This window comes from Melospiza melodia, chromosome 3, assembly GCF_035770615.1.
Source record: "Melospiza melodia melodia isolate bMelMel2 chromosome 3, bMelMel2.pri, whole genome shotgun sequence".
NCBI classification, from domain to species: domain Eukaryota; kingdom Metazoa; phylum Chordata; class Aves; order Passeriformes; family Passerellidae; genus Melospiza; species Melospiza melodia.
Genome location: NC_086196.1, coordinates 60,654,789 through 60,675,463, shown reverse-complemented (window position 1 = coordinate 60,675,463; position 20,675 = coordinate 60,654,789). Strand labels below are relative to the sequence as shown.

The window sequence follows — 20,675 nt, the reverse complement described above, 5'->3', positions numbered from 1 at the left end:
GACAGCATTTGTCTGGTGTGCAGAGCTGCACAGGGAGCAAGGAAGAGCCTGTCAGAGGGATGGAGCCTGCGTGCAAGGCTGCTGTGCCACACCAGCCTGCCTTTATCTGCTGCCTCCTCTGCCTGCAGAGGCTGGAGAGGCTGCAGAAGGAGCTGGGAGCTGTCCCTGCAGCCCATATCTGCAGTTAGGGAGGCTGGAGAGGGAATGCAGACAGCCATCCCTGTCTCTTTTGTGCTGCAGGAAGGAGCAGCCAGGGGAATTTGAATGAGGCTGAGAAAAAAGAGTGAAAGAGCGAGCATGTGTGGAAAGGATTTGAATGGAGATATTGGAAAGCAGAGCTGGTGCTTGTGCCCTGAGCTGAGAAGTTTGCTGAAGAAGCGGGACAAGTAAAGAGAGAGCATCAGGAGTGAATTGCAATGCTGGGAAGCTGGATGCCTGCAAAACAGTCACAGTGTCTTTGCTCCATTCAGTTGTTGGGGGGTCTACGTGATTTTAATGTTCATTTTTCTAGCTGTTGTTTGTTAAAAATACCTGGGGACTTGGTGATGAAACAGATTTTCTGTCTAATTTCTTCTTTCAAACAAGAATTAATATGCAGTTGTGAGACCACATGCATGGTCTCAGCACAGGTAGATTGTTGTGGTGGTGTAGAGCAGAACCACAACAGTAACTCTTGACAGATGTGTTTATTAATATCCTTCAGCTTTATCAAGGCTTCTAGCTGGTACATATCTGCAATAAACATCATTCAGTCTAAAAACATCATCTTGGTTTTTTCCTTTAATAGCCTGTATAAACAGAAAATGAGGATGTGGCAGTGTCATACCTTGGGCCCTCTGCTAAGACAATGCCCCAGCTGGGAATGGAAGCAGGGACAGGGGTACTGTGGCATCCTGCTTTTGTCTCTGAGACTCTTGGTGTGTGTTCCTGGTCCGTGGGCCATCTTGGCTGGCTACAGTGGGACAAGCACCTGCAAGCATCACAAGCTGGCTCAAATGACATGACAGAGCAAAGGGCAGACAGTGCCCACCAACAGGGCAGGTGAGGGTGAGGAATGAGGAAGGGCAGCCCCAGTTTGCAACTCCCAGAGGTTTGGTGGCTGAGTGCATGTGAGAGAGTTCTCCCCTGGTGGCTAATACTGTTTACAGTGACAGGGAAAGGGACAGGGACAGGGACAGGGACAGGGAAAGGGACAGGTTGCTTACACTGCACGTGAATACACACAAACCACACGGGGCTGACTTTGCCCTTTGTAAGGTGTTTCTAGAGAGCCCATTCTACAAGAACATTCTCACCTCTGCCTCCTGTGTAATATTCACAGCCAGCTGGTAGGAACTGTGGATTTGTTTGGGTTTTTCCCTTTCCATCCCCTTGCTCAGATTATTGGGAATGGAAGGAGAGGAAGGCAGAGGCGAGTGTATGCTTTGCGCAGTGCTCTTGTTCTGGCCCCTGGGCCAGCCTGCCGAGCCTGGTGATGAATGAGCTTGTAGCATGAGCTCCTCCACTGAGGCTTCAGCGTCTCTAATAAGGTGGCCAGTGTTTCCCTGTCCTCTGAGCCAGCCTCTGCTTTATTAACTGCACTGCAGCAATATTAAACTGGAGCACGGGGTCAGCGTGATCCGAGGAGAGATGCTGAGAAGGGGGTGGAAGGGAGAAGATACCAGGATAGCACAGAACACATGGAGCAGGAGACAGGGAAACAGCTGGCAATTGAAGTGGATTGAAAAATGGGTTCCTGCTGGACTGATGCACGCAGCTCTGCACGGACCTGCTGCTGGCAGCCAGGGACACAGAGCATGTTCAAGGAGGGGGATGCAGAGGCAGACTTTGGCCTTTGTGTCTCTGTCTGCTGGACCTGTGCTAGTGACTGTAAGCCAGCACCTGCTCCACATGCACACAGCAAGCAGCTGGCTGGAGCTGCCCCCTTCTCTCCCTGGCACTAATTTCATGCCCTTTAAGCTGTGCTGGCAGCACACCTGGCTCTTTCTACTGACAGCTGCAGCTAGCTCAGGGCCCATGCTGCTTTTCACAGAGAAGCCAGTCTTTCAAAGACATCCAGGGCCAGTTCTGTTGTGATGCCAGGACTGTAGAGAGTGTAGTAAAGATGTGCAGAGGGCAGTCTTGCTGGCAGCCAGTTTCTGTGTCAGTCCAAGCTGCATATTGGATAGAGACAGGACATACGCTGGGAGAAGATACAGCTACAAAGTATTTGGTGGAGGGAAAAGACCTCTTAAAACTTTACCTCTGAGCACCAGGAGGAGATACATGCTGAGCCTTGGCTGTGCCTTTCCCATTACCTAGTGATCCAGGTCTCTTCTAGAAAGCAGGGAGGTTGCAACCCATAGGAAGCATATGTGCCTTTAATTATTTCTGTTTTGCAGCCAAACCTGGGTGGCAGCCTGTTATTTATTTGGTTACACAAGTCCCTGAGGATAGACTCGACTAGGAGATCCAGAGCTTTGCAGTGCAGACTGGAGGCTGATCTCTCATTTTGTCCTGGATTAGATGATGTGGGAGAGTATGTGATTTGACCTTGCTCCCAGAAGCTTTAGATACCCAAATTCCACCTAACTCCCAGCTGAGGTGGAATTTGCACTGGCTGAGTCTCACCCTCAAGCTTCTCTCTGACTCTCCATTTTCCTTTCTCTTCTAAAGGTTATGTCTAGACAACGGAAATGGCTCCTGACCTCCTCCTATTTGCTGGCTGCCTTCCTAACACCCCAGCAAATGGCAGCCTGTGGGGAGGAGCTGCTGCCAGCCCTCCCAGTCACACTCTGCTCCCCAAAAAGTCCCAGGCTAGGAACTGTACCACTCCAGCCTTCTGCTTCTGCCTTCTGACTGCTCCTCTTCTCCCAGATAATTGGGTGTCTGGTGCTAACGAGCCCAGCTTAAGTCCCTGTCCCAGGGAGCCAGCTCTGCCACTGCTTGGCCAGAGCAATGGTGTGCAGGGCTGGCAGATGGAGCAATAGGAACACCAGCTGGGTCAGAACCCAGCTGGCATGTGTGCAGGTAGGGCCTTGTTGATATGAACAGATCCTGGCAGCATCCTGGTGCCTCTGGGAGCCTCTGCCTGGGTCGTGCCCGCTAGGACTGCTCCCTAGGGCAGCACCAAGCTGGGGGAAGGCACCAGGACAGCTCCCAGCTCTCTGCTCCAACTTGCCTGGGGAGGAGGAGGAGAGTGCAGCAAGCAGTTCCTCAAGCAACTTACACCCTGATGTGTGCAGGTACAAAAGTCTGGTCTCCTTTAGGTGGAATCTGTAAGGCAGGTGCAGAATTGTTTTTCACTGTGAGAACCACATGCAGCCACAGATTCCCAGGGACCAGTGCCTGCCCCTTCACTTGGGACCAGCATCCAAACTGTGGGCAGATCAAAGAGGTGAGTCAGTGAATCCTGACTGTGTTGGAAATGAATGGGGCTTTGGCACAGAAAGCTCTACAGTGGCGGCCATTTCTTCTGGGTTTGAACTTAGAGTTACATATGTGAGATCTGGAGGCAGGCAGAGCAGGGATTGCATGCACTTGTTTTTGAAAGCACCACATCAGCATTGCCCCCTGCCCTGCTTTGATAGTGGCCTTCACTTCTGCTGTGCCCTCACTCCATCTTCTTGGCCCACTGACACATTTGCTGTAAACCTTCCTCCATGCATCCCAATTCCAGTAATCCTGCAACTTCAGAGTTAATGATGAACACTGAGACTGCTGGGCAGGAGAACTGCTTTTGCTGTGGAAACTTCAGCCTAGAGGACATATCAGAGGCAAGGGAGAGCTTAGTTAACGCTGGACTATGGAAAGTGCTGCCAATGGTCTTTTTCCCATCACCAGCATCCCCAGTAATGTGTCTTGCCACAAGGATCCAGGCACTGCACAGCGACAGGCAGGAAATTGTATCTTCACAATGCAATCCTCGTTCTTGTTCTTTCCCAGCCAAGCAAGCATGACCATGGCAGGGAAGCCTCGCTGACATGTAATTCATCATTTTTAGTGGTGGTGATTTTGATAACGATATTTTCACTGTTGTTTTCTTGAAACTTCCCTGCTGCCTTAGCAAACTGAATAGTGTTTAGCTGGTATGGTTCAGCTAACATAATTCAGCCCCTTCCCATGGGAAACAGAGAAGGAGGGAGCCTGTGAGTGACCCCAGAGAACTATCAACTTGAAATAGACCCCTTGCTCTGGTCTGTGGAGTTTCTCCAAGGATGGACCCTGTGGAAGGTTTCTGAGGCAGTGTGGTAGTAGATTGCTTGGCAGCAGTGAGACACCAAATGAAGTGCCACATGGCCCAGGCAGCAAATGAATGAATTCTGCAGCAGTGATTGTGAACTGAAGGGTATCTTGGTGCAATGCCATGCTGTGTTTGCACAGAACCTGAGTGCACTAACAGGGGTGAATTGGGTTCATTTTCTCCCTCCTGAAACCATTGCTTCTGACACAAAGTTGGTTCAGGACCCGTAGTTCAAATTGTCCCTACAGTCCCTCCCTTGGAGGACACCAAGGCTTCCCTTCAGGGAGAACTCAGGCTCCTGATCTCTGTTCTGTACCAGGGATGGCAATTTTCAAACCAATACTGCATGAAGATCTCATGGAACAACTGGGTATATATCTGTGTAGAAAGAGGAGGAATAGGGTGTTAGATGATGGATACGATTGCTCAGGTTTTCAGTTTCAGGATTTTCATAACACTATGGGTTCTTTTTCTGTGCAGCTGTCTCAGAGAAACACCATCCAGACCTTCATTCCTGTGAAGAAAATGGAGAAAGGCCTGCTGCTGGAGCACATCTTGCCCAACCTGAAAGTGCCTCAGAGCTATGAAGTTCGCCTGACGCCCATCACCAGCTTTGGGGCTGGAGACATGGCCGCCCGCATCATCCGGTACATGGAACGTAGGTGTCTCCTCCTCTGTCCTGCCTACGAGGGCAGGCCCAGCCTCAGGGGATGTGGGCATGCAGAGAGGTGCTCTTCTGTCACCCTTGGGTGGGGCTTTGTGCTCTGAGGAGTTCTGATGGCACAGAGCGATCGCATTCCACTGTATTTTGGATGCTGCCATCAATGCAGAGCACTAGAGATCTCTGAAGGTCAGTCTCCACTCATCCTTCACTCAGCAGCTCTGACTCGCACTCTGCACCCTGTGGGCAGGAAATGCCCAAAACCCCAGTCAGGCCATGCTGCAGCTCCCTGTGGTACAGTGGCTTATAATACAAGATAGCCACTGGATGCTGCGTGTTAGCCACACTCCCATAAAACTAAGAGAATTTCAGAAGAGTTGTTATTTCCAGAGCTGAATGTATGATTCCTATCCTAACTAGTCACTCCTAAAGCTGTAGCTCTGTCTAGTACCTTGAATCCCAGATTATCTCATTGGTATGCATTGACCATACTTCTCTTCCCATCATCCCAACTGCTCACAACTCTCTCTATTCCCACAACTCTATGACTCCTACTCTCCAACAGGAGTTTGAACCCTCTATTTCAGCAGAAAGTACAGATCCTTCTCCTGTTATGTTTGCTTGATTTCACACATCCCTCCTGTCCCATGGACTGACAGCATGTCCGGTGTCCCCAGCATACCTGTCCTGTCACTCTTCCACAGTGCATCAAACAACTTTGATGTCCCCCTTAGATACCAAGCTTTGGTATCTAAGTGGGTGCTATCCCACTGGGTGCTTCAGAAGGAAACTGTTTGGGTTGCAGAAGGGTTTTCCTATGATCCCAAGATCACCCCTTTGGTGGGATTGTCTCAAGGTCTCTTGCTGCTTGAATCAGAGCGTCCACATCTTTTTCCATCACCAAAACAGGCACCAGGCATTGCTTTCTCACAGGGATGCTGCCACGAGACTTGTGTATTTGTGACCTTTCTTGATGTGTTTATTTTATTTTCAGACTTTGATTATGATCTGTGCTTTTGTTTTGACTTGTTTTTCTATTTCTTTTTCCAGCAATCAACTATCCCAATCCTACAGGTAAGCAACAAGACCTTTGTGTTGATGCTTTGAATGTAATGTACTTTAGTCAAGTGCTCCAGCAGATCAGGCAAGACAAGCAGCTGGAATACACAGCTGACTTTGTCAAATCTTTTTTTCCCCAAAAGAGCATGAAATTGTATACACTGAAGCTTCCAGTAAATATTGCCATTTGTTGTACCTTGAGTTATTGCCAGGAGATTTATGCTAGGGATATGCCTCTCACTCACACCTGATGTCTTTGTGATGGGGCAGACTGTGATCTTGAACACCCACTCCCATGCCCCAGCACAAGCAATCTACTTCCAGTAAGCAGGTTACCAAATGTTCCCCAAAATATGTGTGTTTAGGAGTATTCCCTATCCTCTTCTGACCAGGAATGATACCACTTGGTATCTCTGCAGGCTTGTATGGAGCAGTCTCCAACTCAGATATCTGTTCTTACAAACTCTTTGAAAACAGTCCCTTTCTTCCTCCCCGTCATTGTCATCACTGTTAACTTGCTTTTTTACCTTCTGGTTATTCCTGGCAAGATGCAGGTCCCTCTCTATTGAGCATCCAGGGTTCCCATTGATTTTAAAAGCTGAATACACAATGTCTAAGAACGATGTTCTTTAACACCAAGATGACAGTGCCCATTGAGCATAAAAAAGGAATTCTACCTTGCTCTAAGACCCCCAAAGTCTTCACTTTGATTATAGAATGTAAGCCCAGGCAAAGCTCTTGGGCAGAGATGGGCAGACTACTTGCTAGTGCTCCATGGAGAGCATGGGCTGTTCCTCAATTTCCAGCTGCTGAGTCAGTATTCAGTGGTTTTATGTATTACTCTGGGTGTAGGTAAGTGCTGTTGCTGCACTGCAGGGTACCAGGAGAGAGGAGAAGCCAGGATTAGTGATGGCAGAATAGGGAGTTCTCTTGTTAAGGCAGCCACAAAGAGTTAATTCTTGCACGTTCACACTCTGAGGATGGTTTGATGAACCATACTCTGCCTGAGAGCTGGAGTTTCTTACAGAGTCAGAGGGATTTTGTGCCTCTAATTCCTGATTCCATTTGTTTTCTTTTCCTCACTTCCTGATTTACTTTCAATATTCTCCATAGAAGACTCACTGGGATACACAGAGCATATTGCCAGGGACCTACTCTAGAATGTTTCTCTCAGTACTTGCAGGAGGAGGTAAGTATCCCAGCCCACAGGTGGAAGTGACAAAGTCTGGCCTTTTGCCACTTGCTTTTACACTGCATAAATCACTGGGAAACCCAGAGCAACTTCAGTCCTAATTGTGTCAGTCTCTTGGGGTCTTTGTAAATTGAGCCTTCAGATTGCCTGCCTGGGGTATCTTTGGCAGCCTTACTGAGTCCAGAACAGCTGCAGGAGATTTGCCTGTGGTGGAACACAACTCAGCCACTCATGTTTTTCATGCAGTAAACCCAACAGTTAGGATTTCTTCTTGATGTAGATTGCCCAGCCGCTGGTGGCTCTTGGGACCTCTGGGCCACTTCTTGCCTGTGTGTTCACATCTCGAGACTGACTGCCTAAAATCAGACCTTGCTCTCAGATATGCCCTTTCCTTTCAGACCTGCTGCCAGTGAAACATAAGCTCAAAAGCTTTTTGCTCTTTCTTTGGACCACAGCTGAGTTCCCCAACTCTTCATCCCAAAAACATGGAAATCCCTCCTGCTACCTCTTCTTTTCATACTTCCCCTGCTACGGTCACCCCCAGGGAAAAGTTCACAGTAGGCTGCTGAGCCAAATTCTGGGAGCAAACATTGAAAGCTCTGGAGTGAAAGGCAAAGATTAGATGATTAATGCCTCTGGCAGCCTGATCCAAGGGCATGCACAATGGTGATTAATTTACAAACTCTGAGAGTCACTTAATACAATTACTTCTTCATGCATTTTCTCTCTCAGCCTAATAAGATGTTAATAACATTGGGGCAGGCATGCATGTGGCATGGCTACAGAGCCCGGTATTAGGTTAGAAAGGAAAAGCAAAGGAAGAACAGAGGAAGTGAACAAAAGACATTGGGAATTTCAAATATTTAGAGGTTACCAGTAAGACTGGCTCTTAAAAATCAGTAAATCTGGTTCTAAAAAGCAGAATTTGTGTTTTAAAAACTGCCTAAGAATTATCGGAATTCTAAGATATTACCTTAAGGTTATCTTAGAATAAATGATTGGTTTAATGTTATGACCACATTCCAGTGCTGGGGAATCTGCTCTGTCCTTACCTCCTCTGTAATTTTTTTGGATATAACGTTTGCTTTCTTTGGAGTGCCATTCCAGCTTTGGAGAGCCATTCCAGCTCCTCCTCCCTGGAGTGTTTTGGTTTCCCTTGTTTTGTCAGATGCAACCTTATAACCTTGGTGATGATGTCATTAAGAAATATATGGGATTGCTGGTTTAATATTTGGTTGGCCAGCCTGTCTTGCCCTTTCAGAGCAGCAACACTGTTTCTCACATACCTGCAGTCTGGCTGTGTGTGGTGCTAAACCCATGATTTTGGGACCATGGGCAGGTACAGTGGGTGGTGATCCGTGGCAGATATTGGCTGTTGCAGATTAGCCTGGCTTGTTGCTTGCCATCTATTGCTGATGTCTGGTCTCTGGTAATGCTCAGAGTCCAGAGGAATCCAAGTTTGTTCAGGTGAGAACATGTGGGAATGAGATGTCAGCCTGTGTTCAGAGTTGGATTACTCAAGTTTGTGCCCATTCTTCAAGAATGTTTTGTAATACAAAGGTTTAAAGAGGTGACAGTTCCTTGTGTCTTGGTGGTGGCAAATAGGATGACTTAACCAGTTACAGCATAGTGAAGCTTTCTCCCATTATTGGTTATAGAATCCCTAGAAAATTGCAATGGGAGAGACTGTTAAATATTCTTTCTTAGATCATTACATACGTTGAGGTTTCAATATAGTTCTCATTGTCTTCAATTTCTAGATGGGGAAACTGATGTCCAAAAAATGATAGCCTGTGGGTCACACAGCAGGTCTGCAACAGAGCTGGGGCTCAGAGCATGGTCCTTTATGCTCCAGGCCAGTGCCAGTTGTCAAACCACAGCTAAATGATGAAGGCAATTTTATTCAAGTGCACTCCAACTGCTATTCACCCATAGTCTGCTGCTAGAATAGGAGTATTATTTTTTGCATTCGTGTGGCAGCCAGAATTTCAGAATCAGGGATGGCTTTCCCCTAAGGACTTGAAAGGAAAACCTCCATTATGTTTCTCAAGAAGGCAAAGCAACAAGAAATGCTAATAGCCACAGCAGAGGGTCTCTCCCCTGGGAATGCATGGATGTGTCTGTAACTGAGAGCAAACATCTCTGCACTCTGAGCTGCCACCACTGCAAAGCCTGCCAAGGAAATCTGTGTGGTGAAGACAGCACTAAATCCAGATTTTGAGGAGCCAGCTCCCCTGCCACCTCCACCTTAGTTGTTACAATCCAGATAGCAACTTTTGTGTTCAGTATTTAAATCCACTGCTTAAATTTTAAACAGGAAGCTTCATTTACTCCTTGAGGATGAATCAGGATCCCTGGCAAATGGCAAAAGTCTTCAAGAAGTCTTGCATCACACAGTCAAGGTCAAAAGTCAGATCACCTCTGTGGTCTCTGAGGTACAGCAAGTGATATAAAGATTTTTTTCTTGGCTGGATCTGCCAGGTTTGTCCTGGTGAACCTTGTTGATAACCACCAAGAGGTGACATGCTGGCAGTGTCCCAAACCACACTGAACACTTCCTAGTTATTCATGGCACTTCCATTGTAGCTCAGAGAAACCACAGAGCTTTGCTTTCCTGTGACTTGTTTTATACCAAAGGACCAGGAGTCAAAGCACTTGGATTCTGTTTCCAGCTTAGGCACTGCCTGCTGTGACCTTAAATGTGTCTCCCTATACTTTGTGCATCTATTTCCCCCATGTAATGCAGAAGTTACATAGAAAGAGGCATTACTATGCCACAGAGAAATTAAGAAGCCTTGTTCATTGGTTGTTCAAAGTGCCTTAGCTCCCAAGCTAAGCAGAGGCGATGTGCTGGAGGTTCAAACTCTTGCACAGCAAGTGGTGTTGCACATTAGATGGATCATGTTGATTAAGCATTGCTTGATCTGTGGTGCACAGGACTCTTCTCTATTTTGTGTGCTCTGCTAGGAGCATTGCATTCTGGAAGAAGCTGCATTGGAATGAGAAGATAAAATGCACTCAGGGCTCTATTTGGATGTTAAAAGAGCTGTCTATAGACTTTTGAGTCTATAACTTCTCTGAGCAGTCTCATCCCACGTGTGTGGCTTCTTAAAAATGAAGGCACAGGAGTCCACCACAGTCCACAGGCTGGCACAACCAGGCCTTGGGGCTAAGATTGGAATGCTGTCCTCAGGTCCTCTTGTCTTGCACAACTCTCTCTGATACCCACCTGAGCTTGTGCTTTCTCCTTAATCTGCCTTTCCTTTGATTTCTGTGCCTCCTCATTTGTGGTTTGTTCCCTCTCAATCTGTTGCCTGGCTGACCTCTGTGTTACAGCTTCCAACTCTGCTTTCCACCTGATATTCCCTGTTAAGGTAATTCTGTGTTGGAGAACGATGTCATCTTTCTTTGGAAGTCTGTGTTCTCAGCAGGGTCAGAGGTGCAAACCGCCCTGGAGCTTTTGCAAAAGGACAGTCATTGTGGATCCTGCTGTGTGAGATAATGCCATTCTGAGAGAAAATGTGTCTCTTGTAACTGCAGCTGGCAACCCAGGAGCTGGAGTCATGCAGATGTTTTTGGTGCAGTGGAGAGAAACCGAGGGTATTACACCACCCAGCCACATCAGCAAGCTTGTGGGCTCCAGCGTCTCAGCCAAAACAGCTGAGGAAGACCCCTAGGAGCTGCCTTCTGACTCTTTTCTCCTTCCATCTCTTTGTTCTGGGAATACAGGAGGCCCCCACATAGTTAGCCTGTCTCAGACCCAGCAAGCATCTGCCCTGTCCTCTGCTCCCTCTCCTCCAGCTCCAGATGCCATTCGGCCCCCTGTGTTAGGCACTGCAGAGCAGTGGCTAATTTGGATTTGGATGCTAATTAGAAATGAGCAGATTGAATGGAAAGCACTTAGCCAGGGTTAATCAGCAGTTAAGTGGCCAGCCCAGACAAGCTCCCGATGGCTGTGCTCAGCCCAGGGGAGTGGGCATGCAGCGTTTCCTGCTGAGTTTACTGAAAACCCAGCTGCCCTGGTCTGTGAAACAGCCCCTTGGCTTGCCTCACATTGTCCAGCCTGTGCTGGCAAAGACATTTCTGCAGGTCACCTCAGAGGGCTGCATCCTCTTTTCTCACTGCTTGGATGGGACGCTGGAAAGAGACGGGCAGGAAGGGGTACCCAGTTCCCTACCACAGGGGTGTGCAGACCTTTGATGTCCATTTGGATTACAGTCATTTTCATTTCCAAATGGGAGGGGATGGGGAGGATCCTAGCCACCAGAAGGTGCAGCATCTCAGAGTCAAGATTCTGTTCATTTCATGAGTAGTCTCTTCTCTGGTACAAGAGAACAGATTTTGTTGTGTATGGTAGATGTGTGAAGCTCCTGCCATCACATTGTGCTGATTCTGGAGTTTTTGGCCCTGGCATTGCAGAAAACTTCCCTTGTGTGTTCCATCCTTGGCACTCAGCCCATAGGTTAAGGACCCTGCTCTGTCCTACATGTCCTGCCAGAGCCATGCATGCTAGGAGAAAAAGCCTCCTGCCCAGGAACCAGAGCAAGGCATCACTGAAGATACAAGAATGAAGGAGCCCCCAGAGGCATTTGGGCTTCTCTTCATCTAGGCATGATAAATAATAGCGGGAGGTAAACCCCCAGAAGTTGAGTCTTGCACCAGCATGCCATGAATGTGGTTCCTAGCACATTCCAAGCCCTCATGGAGAGCTTTGTTTTCCTTTGTGTATGTGTTCTTTCATGGCTTTATCTTTCAGTTTCATAGCACACCTCCTTGCTCTTACTTAAAAGCAGCAATTAAAAATATCTGTGATTGCTGTATCTACATCACTCACAAGGTCCAAGATCCCACTTCCAGTTCATTCTGCAGCTTTGGTTTCTGCCTTTTCAAAACACACAGCAGTTTTCACATTGGTTCTTGGACCTGTTTTCTCTTTTTTTTTTTTTTTTTTGCCTGTTTTATCCATCCCTCTCCTATTGTGTCAGCAGTGTAAAGCAGGTTCTTGACCTTTGCATTTGTGACACAAAACTACCTTTTTAACACAAAGGTTACAATCTTCAGCCTGGTCATGTCCAATTCATTCCAATCTCTGCCAGTCCATATTGGGTTATGTCCATGCACGAGATTTTTCATCTGTCTTACAATATTGCTGTAGGGTGTAAAAGTCTTGTGGCAGCAATAAAAGTGAGCCCTATTGCACATATGGTTGATCCTACATAAAAATCTTTTACCTACGTGTTTTATTTTGTTAGAGGAACCAGCATAAGCTGCAAAATCAAATGTGCTTTTTAGCTGGTATAAATTAGATGTACTCCGGCTAAATGACACGTTTGTCATGCTGAGCTGACCTCTTCTCAACAGCTGATTTTTTTTCATGTGTGTCATAGTTTAGTTAAATATATAGCCTGAAGGGAGGTCATCTGCTGCTACTTTTTCTTCTCTCCTGGGGAAATTATTCTACCATCAAGTTGTTCTGATATAAAAGCCCTTGTAGCCAGTTTGCCTTTGGTGATCTTTTTACCTTCCTCTACATTTGCCCCTTCGGATCTCTCAGAGAATCTCTTTAGCCATAACAGCTTTTTTCCATTTTGTCAGACCATCACATTTATCAGGCTGGATTAACACTTCTGTAGTAACACTGATCACTGGTGTATTATGGGCAGTGATAGGAAAAGGGGGAACATTTTTAAATAAAAGAGGGGACATTTAGATTAGATTTTAAAAGTAAATTCCTTACTTAGAGAATGATGAGGCACTGGAACAGGCTGCCCAGAGATGTTATGGGTGCCCCATCTGTAGAAGTGTTCTAGGTCAGGTTGAATGGGGCCCTGGGCAACCTGATCTAGTGAACGGCATCCCTGCCCATGGCAATGGGTTGGGAACTGAATGGACTTTGAGGCTGCTTCCAACTCAACCCATTCTGTGATTTCTATGATTTCTATGATGCCTTCCTTTTCAGCCTCCTCTTGAGGCCAGGGGCTGCCCATCTGCCCTGGCTTGACACAGAGCCTCAGTGGCGGCACAGCGCTGCTGTGAGCACCCAGGCAGCCTGGGGAGGGTGTTGGAAAAGCAGCAGCTGAGCAGCCCTTCCCTTCCCATCCCCGCAGATAACACCTGCCGCTTTGAGGACGAGAAGATCTGCGGCTTCGTGCAGGACAAGATGGACAACTTTGACTGGACGCGGCAGAACGCGCTGACGCAGAACCCCAAGCGCACCGTCAACACGGGGCCCCCCACGGACATCAGCGGCACGCCCGAGGGTCGGCACACGGCTGGGCTTCCTTCGGCTTGGCAGGGAGGGGAGGGGCACACCATCTCCTGTCAGGAGCCTCCCAGCTCTGGGAGAAAGCTGATCTGCTTTCTGCTTCACATGGGGTGCAGGGAGCAGGCAGTTAATTTGCATGTTGCTGATTGGAATTAAACACCCAATTAAAACACCCACAACTTTGTTGAAGGGAATAGGGTGAGCATTAGTTCTTGTTGTCAGCTAATTGCCTGATGCCTAATGCTCTTGCACTGTTTGATGCTTGTTTTGAAGAAAAACATCGATAAACAACTAGGACAATATCTCTAACACCTAGAAATGGCCCTGTAGGTTTTAGCGAGCTGTTTCCTTGAAGAAATTTTCAGGGATGCAAACAGATCTCCTTAGTACCAAGTACAGAAGCATTGAGAGCCCAGACAGGAGCTGCCTATGGGGCAGGAGGAAGCTTCACCTATAGCTGGAGGAGACTGGTGTTATGTATTGCTCACCTTAGCTGTGTGTGGAGCATATGCTCCCCCGTTAAGTGGATACTACGTCCCTCTTTCTGTAATAAGAAAAGTAAATTTGTATGCAAACACCTGTCTTTGAACTCAGAAAAAAATGGGAAACATCCAATGGCCTGCTAAGGAAATGGTTTCTCCCATTAGTGTTCAGTACACCCAACCTGACTGAGCATTGAAAATGCTGTTAACAAATTAAATGGCTAATCTCTTCCTCCCTGGGCTGTTAACAATTGCTTTGGTATTGTTCTCTTTAGACAACAATATTGTTCAGGCTAGACGTACCAAACCCTCTCTCCCTCTACTTGAGGCAGAGAAATTAGTCTGGAATGGTTTCTCTTCCTGGTGTTCTCCTTGCACAGTGCAGCCAGCTCTGGGGCTCTTTGTCCACCCAGACAGATGTGCAGTGGTTCACCTGCTACATGTGCCCACAGCAGCTCTGCAGATGCCTGTCTCTCCCATGCTTCCCTAAATACTGTCAGGGCAGGGAGGCACTGGGAGTATCCTGCAAGTGTCCCTGGCTGGGACCACAGTGGGTGCAGAGCAGGTGGGCACAGCAAGGCCGTGTCTCCCAGAGGAGGGGTGGTCTCCCAGCCACATTGGCATCCCATCATTTGGAGGAAGGGACACCCAGTGCCTGCTGCCTTTGCCCACCTTTCCCTCTCGTTCTGCAGGTTATTACATGTTCATCGAGGCGTCCCGGCCCCGGGTGACAGGAGACAAAGCCCGGCTCATCAGCCCCCTGTACAACATCACTGCCAAGTATTACTGCGTCTCCTTCTACTACCACATGTACGGGAAGCACATTGGTGAGTCCCCTCTGGGCAAGGGTCAGCTGAGCCTCATGTGGGCTCTTGGGGAACATCTCCAGCCTCTTGCTCCAGCAGCTGTGCCTGTGACTAGCAATTCCAGAGGGTGGGAGTCCTACTCCAGTGCTCCAAGCAGCAGGGTGGGCTGCTGCGCCCAGATATTGTCCCATAGCCCAGCAGTGTCAGGGCTGTGAGGCTGTCACAGCCTGTCCTTGGGGCAGCACCTTATAGTCAGTCTGTCCATTGGACAGGAGAAGAGGGTGAAGGGGCTTTGTGAACCAGAGAGCTCTGGGGTGGCCACAGCTACCCCGGGGTGTGCAGGATGTGTGTTCCCCCAGCCGGGTCAGGGGCTGCCTGCTCTGCCTGGCTCCTGCAGGCCTCAAGTGCAGCGAGCACCACAGAAACGCCTGGCACACTAATGAGTTTCCATATCCAGTCAAGGAGTAACTGCTAATTCGTCACCTCTTGATTATAATTTCATTAATTTGAATAATAGATGCACTCTTCGCACAGCACACAGGGTTATTAATCACCTGCTGGACTAGAGCCTGACTGCAAAATCAGGGCCCATGCAGGAATGTGTCCACCCTTCAATAAGCGGGGTTAATTAACCTCTCTCTGCTCAGCACTGCAGATGTCTTTGGGAGGGAACATGCTGCTGAGTCTGGCCACATCTCTGTGCGCATGTGGCACGGCTGGGAGGTTAAACTGCAAAATCTGGGCAAGGCTGAAACCCTGACACCATGAGTGTCGGGGCTAGGAGCTGGGCTGCAGTTCACTGAGCAGGTCTCCATCTGTGTCTGTGTTTTGAGGGCTCATGTCTGCTCTCTGCACTTGGAATTGGGCTAGGTCAGAGGTGTTTTCACACACCTGGATTCCCCCTGGAGACAGGCTGCTCCATGTTGTAGTCATGCCATCAGTGGCAGCTTGCTCAGGCAGAGCACTGTCAGTGTTGGCTCACACCAGATTTTCCTGGAGCTGCTGGTCCTGCTTGGCTGACAGAGTCCAGCTGCTAATGCTAGCTGGCAAACTCAAGTGTTCCCTGCAGCTGGACCTTATGGTAAGTCAGCTCTGCTGCCTAATTCCTGCTTGTCTTCTCCTGGAGCCTGGGAAAGGGGTCTCATTCTTTGATGAAGAGTGGCCCAGACTGGTGGGAGATTGGCAAAAAAAATGATGTGGGGAGAGGAGGCCTCTCTTGCTTTTTTTCTTGTGTCAGATTTCCATGTTCATTTCACAGGTGAAGTAAAAGGTCATCAACATTTTCTTGATTTTTGAAAAGAGCTCGATTTAACAGTTCTTTTGTGGTGGTCTGTCTGGAGATGGGGTGGACTGGACATGCCAGAGAATCAATTCATTACAGGGTTTGTTTTTTTCTTTTATCATTTTAACTCCTTACTAATTTGCTCTACCCACAAATTACCCAAAAGTGATGGTGACTCCTGAGACCTAAGAAAGCCTCTAAGTGCCATTTTCTCTTCCTCAGCTTCAGACACCTTTTATATCTTTTGGTTTTTCCCTTCATACCCAATGATATAGGCCCTGTTTGATCCCCATTTTTCCTCTTGTTGTACAAAGGCTGATAAATTTCTGTGAGGTGGATAGACTCCTTAATGCCATATGATTTCCATGGTGGGTGCTGCTGAGCTGAGAGCAAATTTTAAAATCAGACTGATTAGACAGAGATTGAAAGAGAATGAAATGAGAAAAAAGTTCTTCTTCTCTGTGAAATATATGACTCGGTCCAGCAAACCCACCATCTATCTGCCTGCCAGTTGAAACTCAGTGCCTTGATACCAGGCTTGATGCCCTTATTGGCTGATGCCTTATTGGCTGAGAGAACTCTTAGGGCAAAACAAGTTTATTCAGCTCTTCTTCTTCAGCCCTGGGTTAGAGGGGGGTATAGGACTCAGTAGGACCTCCCCTGTCCTAGGAGGGGGAAAGGAGGAGACAGACCCTGCCCTCCCATCCATCTCACATGTGCAGCAATGTGAAGGCACAGGTGGGGTTGCTGCAGTCCTGAGCCATGTCTTGCTTCCCATAGACCCGGCTGTCCCTTGTGCAGTCACAGCCACAGCCCCTGCCTCACTAGTGCCAGCACAGTCCTGCCAAGCCAGGTGCCAGCAAGACTGTATCAGATTGCTCCTGTCAGCAGAAAATGCCAGCAAGAGGGTGTCTCCCATCCCAAGCCTCTTCCAGCAGCTCCAGCTCCATCGTGGAGCAAACTGAAGCTCTGTCGCTACAAAAAGTAGCCGTATAAAATCTCGACATTTATTTATTTTTTTAATAACTCTTTTATTACCTTTTTTTCCCCCCACTACAGAACTTGAAAGCTGCTTTACTCTCACAATTTGACTATAAAATATCCGTAGCCATCCAGGCAAATCTTCCCTGGGAGAGTTCCCAGACACTACTCGTTTATAATAGATATGACGAAAGAGAGAAACAGAATACAAATGCACCAGTTGTAGCCATGATATAAAATATTCAGTGACTAGCAGAGTAGGATGCTGTTGAATATCTCTCAGCTGATGAGAGAGCAGGATGAAGGGGAGCTCCCTGGAGGCAGTCCCCGTTCTTCTGAAGTTATTTGGTCATCTGTTTTTCTTCCTCTGGCCTCCTCTGTAGCAAGCATTCACATTGCCCCATGATCCTGCCAGCCCCAAAACAAAAATCAGGGAGAGGAGAAGAAAAGAAATCCCATTTCCACCAGGCATTCAAGAGCAAGAGTGTCTTACTTGCAGCTGGTGTGGAAATGTCAAATGAGGCTCAGTTGGTTGGAGCCTGGTGCTAATGATGCCATAGTCGTGGCATCAATCCCTGTGTGGGCCATTCACTTAGGAGTTGGGCTTAATGATCTTTGTGGGTCTCTTCCCACTCAGAATGTTCTGTGTTCCTGAGGAATTGCTTGCTTTCTTCAGGGGAGGAAACTAGCCATGGCGGCTAGCAAGTATTTGCCAAGTTCAAAAATCCTGTTTGTCAGGTTGGCTGGGAGCAAATCCTCAAGTCCTTGCTTCAGCCATCAGACTCCTCTTCCTCCCTTCCCGGGGGCTGCCTCAGAGGGGGATGCTTTAATAGGACAGTTTTCCTGACAGACTAGTTCCACCACAGTCTCCTGCCACCTTTCTTTCATGCCTCCTAACTCAGTGGTAGCCAGGTTATGATCTGTGCAGCCTCCTGCTCACTGATGGATGCTGCTGCAAGCAAGAGGTGTCTTCATGGTCAGCTCACAGTGTGAAGGCTGCTGAGAGAGACGTGGAAATTTCAGCCACTGAATGGAGAGTTAAGGGTGTGATTGTTCCAGTGCTGACACAGACCTTACCTAACCACCCCAGCTAAGTCTGGTCTGTGTATAATCTGGATGGGAAGCTTCCAATAAAATTATAAAGTTCTCATTGCTTTCTACAGCTTCTTGAGGAAGGAAAGGGGGTGAAAAGGGCCAATCTATGAATGCCATGACAGGATGCATGGGAATGGTTCAAAGCTGCATCAGGGGAGGATCAAATTTATTTTTTGAAAGGGTCGTGAGACACTGTAATGGGCTTCCTGGAGAGGTGATCCAAGTGGTCAGGTGGTTGTAGGTCCTTTTCAATTTTTCTTTCTTTTCATTTCCCTTTTCTTTTTTTTCTCTTCTACTCTATTCTAAGATCCCATGAGGAACAGTGCTGGCGAGTGATTGAGAAGGATTTTGATTCTGAATCACTGGAAACAATGAGACCTGATCAGATTGCTTGCTGCAGCATCTGAGCTCAAGAAAGTCATGGCTGTTTCACAGAGGGAATTGTGTTGTGGGCAGGCCACTTACACAGGCAGTGCCACCACTGAAGCCCTCCTGCTGAGGAGGAATCACAGGTCTGGAAGGCCTGCCAAACTGAATTGCTTCTTTACTTCTTCAGCTCAGATCAGACAATCAGTGCAAAGTGTGTCTAATAGGCCGTGGTGGATGATCACACGTAGGAGCCAGTGGGTGCCATGTGGCTTGTTTCTGACAAGTCATGTTAGCCAGAGCTGTCAGGTCACACAGATTGAGAGGTACCAGTTCTGTCATTGAAAAAGCAGCTTGAACCACAAAGGCATCATTTTTGTGAGATTCACCCCCATAGGTCCCTCGTTCCTACCCAAACTTTGTTCATAAACACAGCACCTTGCCACTGCACAGTAATGCAGGTGGCACTCTGGAGGTAGCTGTGTTCTTTTGGATATTTGAAGTTTGCCTTACATAGAAATATAGAAATATAGAAGTTTGCCTTATATAGAAATGTGTCATTCATTAAATCCATGCCATTATCTCAATACAATTAACTCTACACAATAGGGATTACATCACTGGATTGATTGAGGAGAGGCTGATTTTCCTCATGAGTATGATTCACTTCCCTCTAGGCTCTTGAAAACAAGTTGCAGTTAGAGTTAAGTGAAGAGTTTGTAATGAAAAAGTGCATTCAGTTTTTTTAATGCTCATCCTTTTTCCACTTACTCATGTGGTTTTGGCCATTGATAAATTCCTATTTGACTAATGATCTATAAGAGATCCAGCACCTTCCTGTGGGCTGTGGTATGGACACTTTGGAAGGATTGTGGTCTCTTTTAGTAGTATCTGCATGGGTTTTTTGGGAGGTTAGTCAAATACCATGATCATGAGCAAGGATTGTAAATACCCAGCAAGAAGACCATGTATTTGTAAAGTGTCATTCAGCCTCTGTAAGTTCAATGCAGTGACTCTGAAGCGAAGACAGATTAAGTCATTGTTTCTCTAAAGAATTCTGTGAACTTTGGATTAAAGGCATGGATTTAAAGATTATTAAGACCCAATAGCACTGATACATCATCTAATCAAACTTCCTGCATAACCAAGGCCAGAGAATTCTCTTCACTTACTTTTGCTGGAGCCCAGTAAATACTATGTGTCTATACCTTCATTAGATGTTTACTTACAAAGAGCACCAATATTTGATATGTAGGATTGGATCATCCCTAAGCCAAAGAGTTTAACATCTAAAGAAGAAGACATGGAGGTGAAGGAAAGGTGTTGAGATGTGGATTGGCTACATGTAATTTTCATTCCACAAACATTGTGTCTTCATGTTGATGCAGGCATTCTGTTTAGTACCTTGAATGTGGGTTCACTGATCCCTACCTTTCCTTGTCCCTCACTTAAAAGGGTATCACTGTATCAAGTTCCCAGCACAGAGAGGCACTGAAATGTTACTTTCTTCAAAAACCCTCCTCTCTCTTACCAGTTGAATGTCTGACTACTTTACTGCTGCAGACTTTGTTGGGAAGGTTGCTGGAGCACAGATTGCTGGCACCCATTCATTTGTAGCTGCCTTGAATCCCCACAGATTTTCTTTGCTGCTGATCACCTGATTGGAGACAGTTATTCCTCTGATGGACACTTGCTGTGATCCCCCCTCCCTTCATTCAGCAGAGCATCTTTCCATTCAGACTTCAATCACAGCAGCAGCCTTCTGCAAAGCTGAGGAGCTGTAAGGATACACTGCAACCTGATCATCTCCTGAGACATCAGGTGTTGCATCAATTATTCAGACTCTGAAATTGATATATACAAAACTTAACACACTCTGAAGAGGAAACAGGAGCTCTCAGAGCATATCCGGCTACTTCTTCAGCACTCCCTTTTCACTCTTCTATTCTCTCCACAGACCATTAATTATTTCACTGTTGGTCATTGCAGGTGCACATCTGGACACTCCCCTGGGTGTTCTGACAGGAGCAAGGCTATGGGGACAGAGTGCAAACCATGATACCCTACTTGTGCATCCATCCTTATCTGTACTTGAACTTCAGCCAGACGTGATTTTGTAATGTATGGAAATGCATCCCAGAAAATCAAAGAAGTGCTCAACAAGTGTCAGTCACCACCATCAATTCTAGGAGTGACTTTGTCTCCCAAAGAGAGCTCTGCAAGGATGACAGGCACCCCAACACTTGAAGGAGTTTGCAGTTGCA

At 47.2% G+C, this 20,675-nt stretch overlaps 1 protein-coding gene across 1 annotated transcript in view; it reads left to right on the top strand.

Annotated features, from left to right (window-relative positions):
• The window catches only part of MDGA1 (MAM domain containing glycosylphosphatidylinositol anchor 1), a 147,783-nt gene that overhangs the window by 107,885 nt on the left and 19,223 nt on the right, over positions 1 to 20,675 (top strand). Inside the window, exons 11-14 of the mRNA XM_063152001.1 lie at positions 4,703 to 4,880; positions 5,934 to 5,957; positions 13,242 to 13,394; positions 14,574 to 14,708. Of these exons, the coding sequence (XP_063008071.1) occupies positions 4,703 to 4,880; positions 5,934 to 5,957; positions 13,242 to 13,394; positions 14,574 to 14,708 (490 nt within the window). The remainder of the gene's footprint in view (positions 1 to 4,702; positions 4,881 to 5,933; positions 5,958 to 13,241; positions 13,395 to 14,573; positions 14,709 to 20,675) is intronic.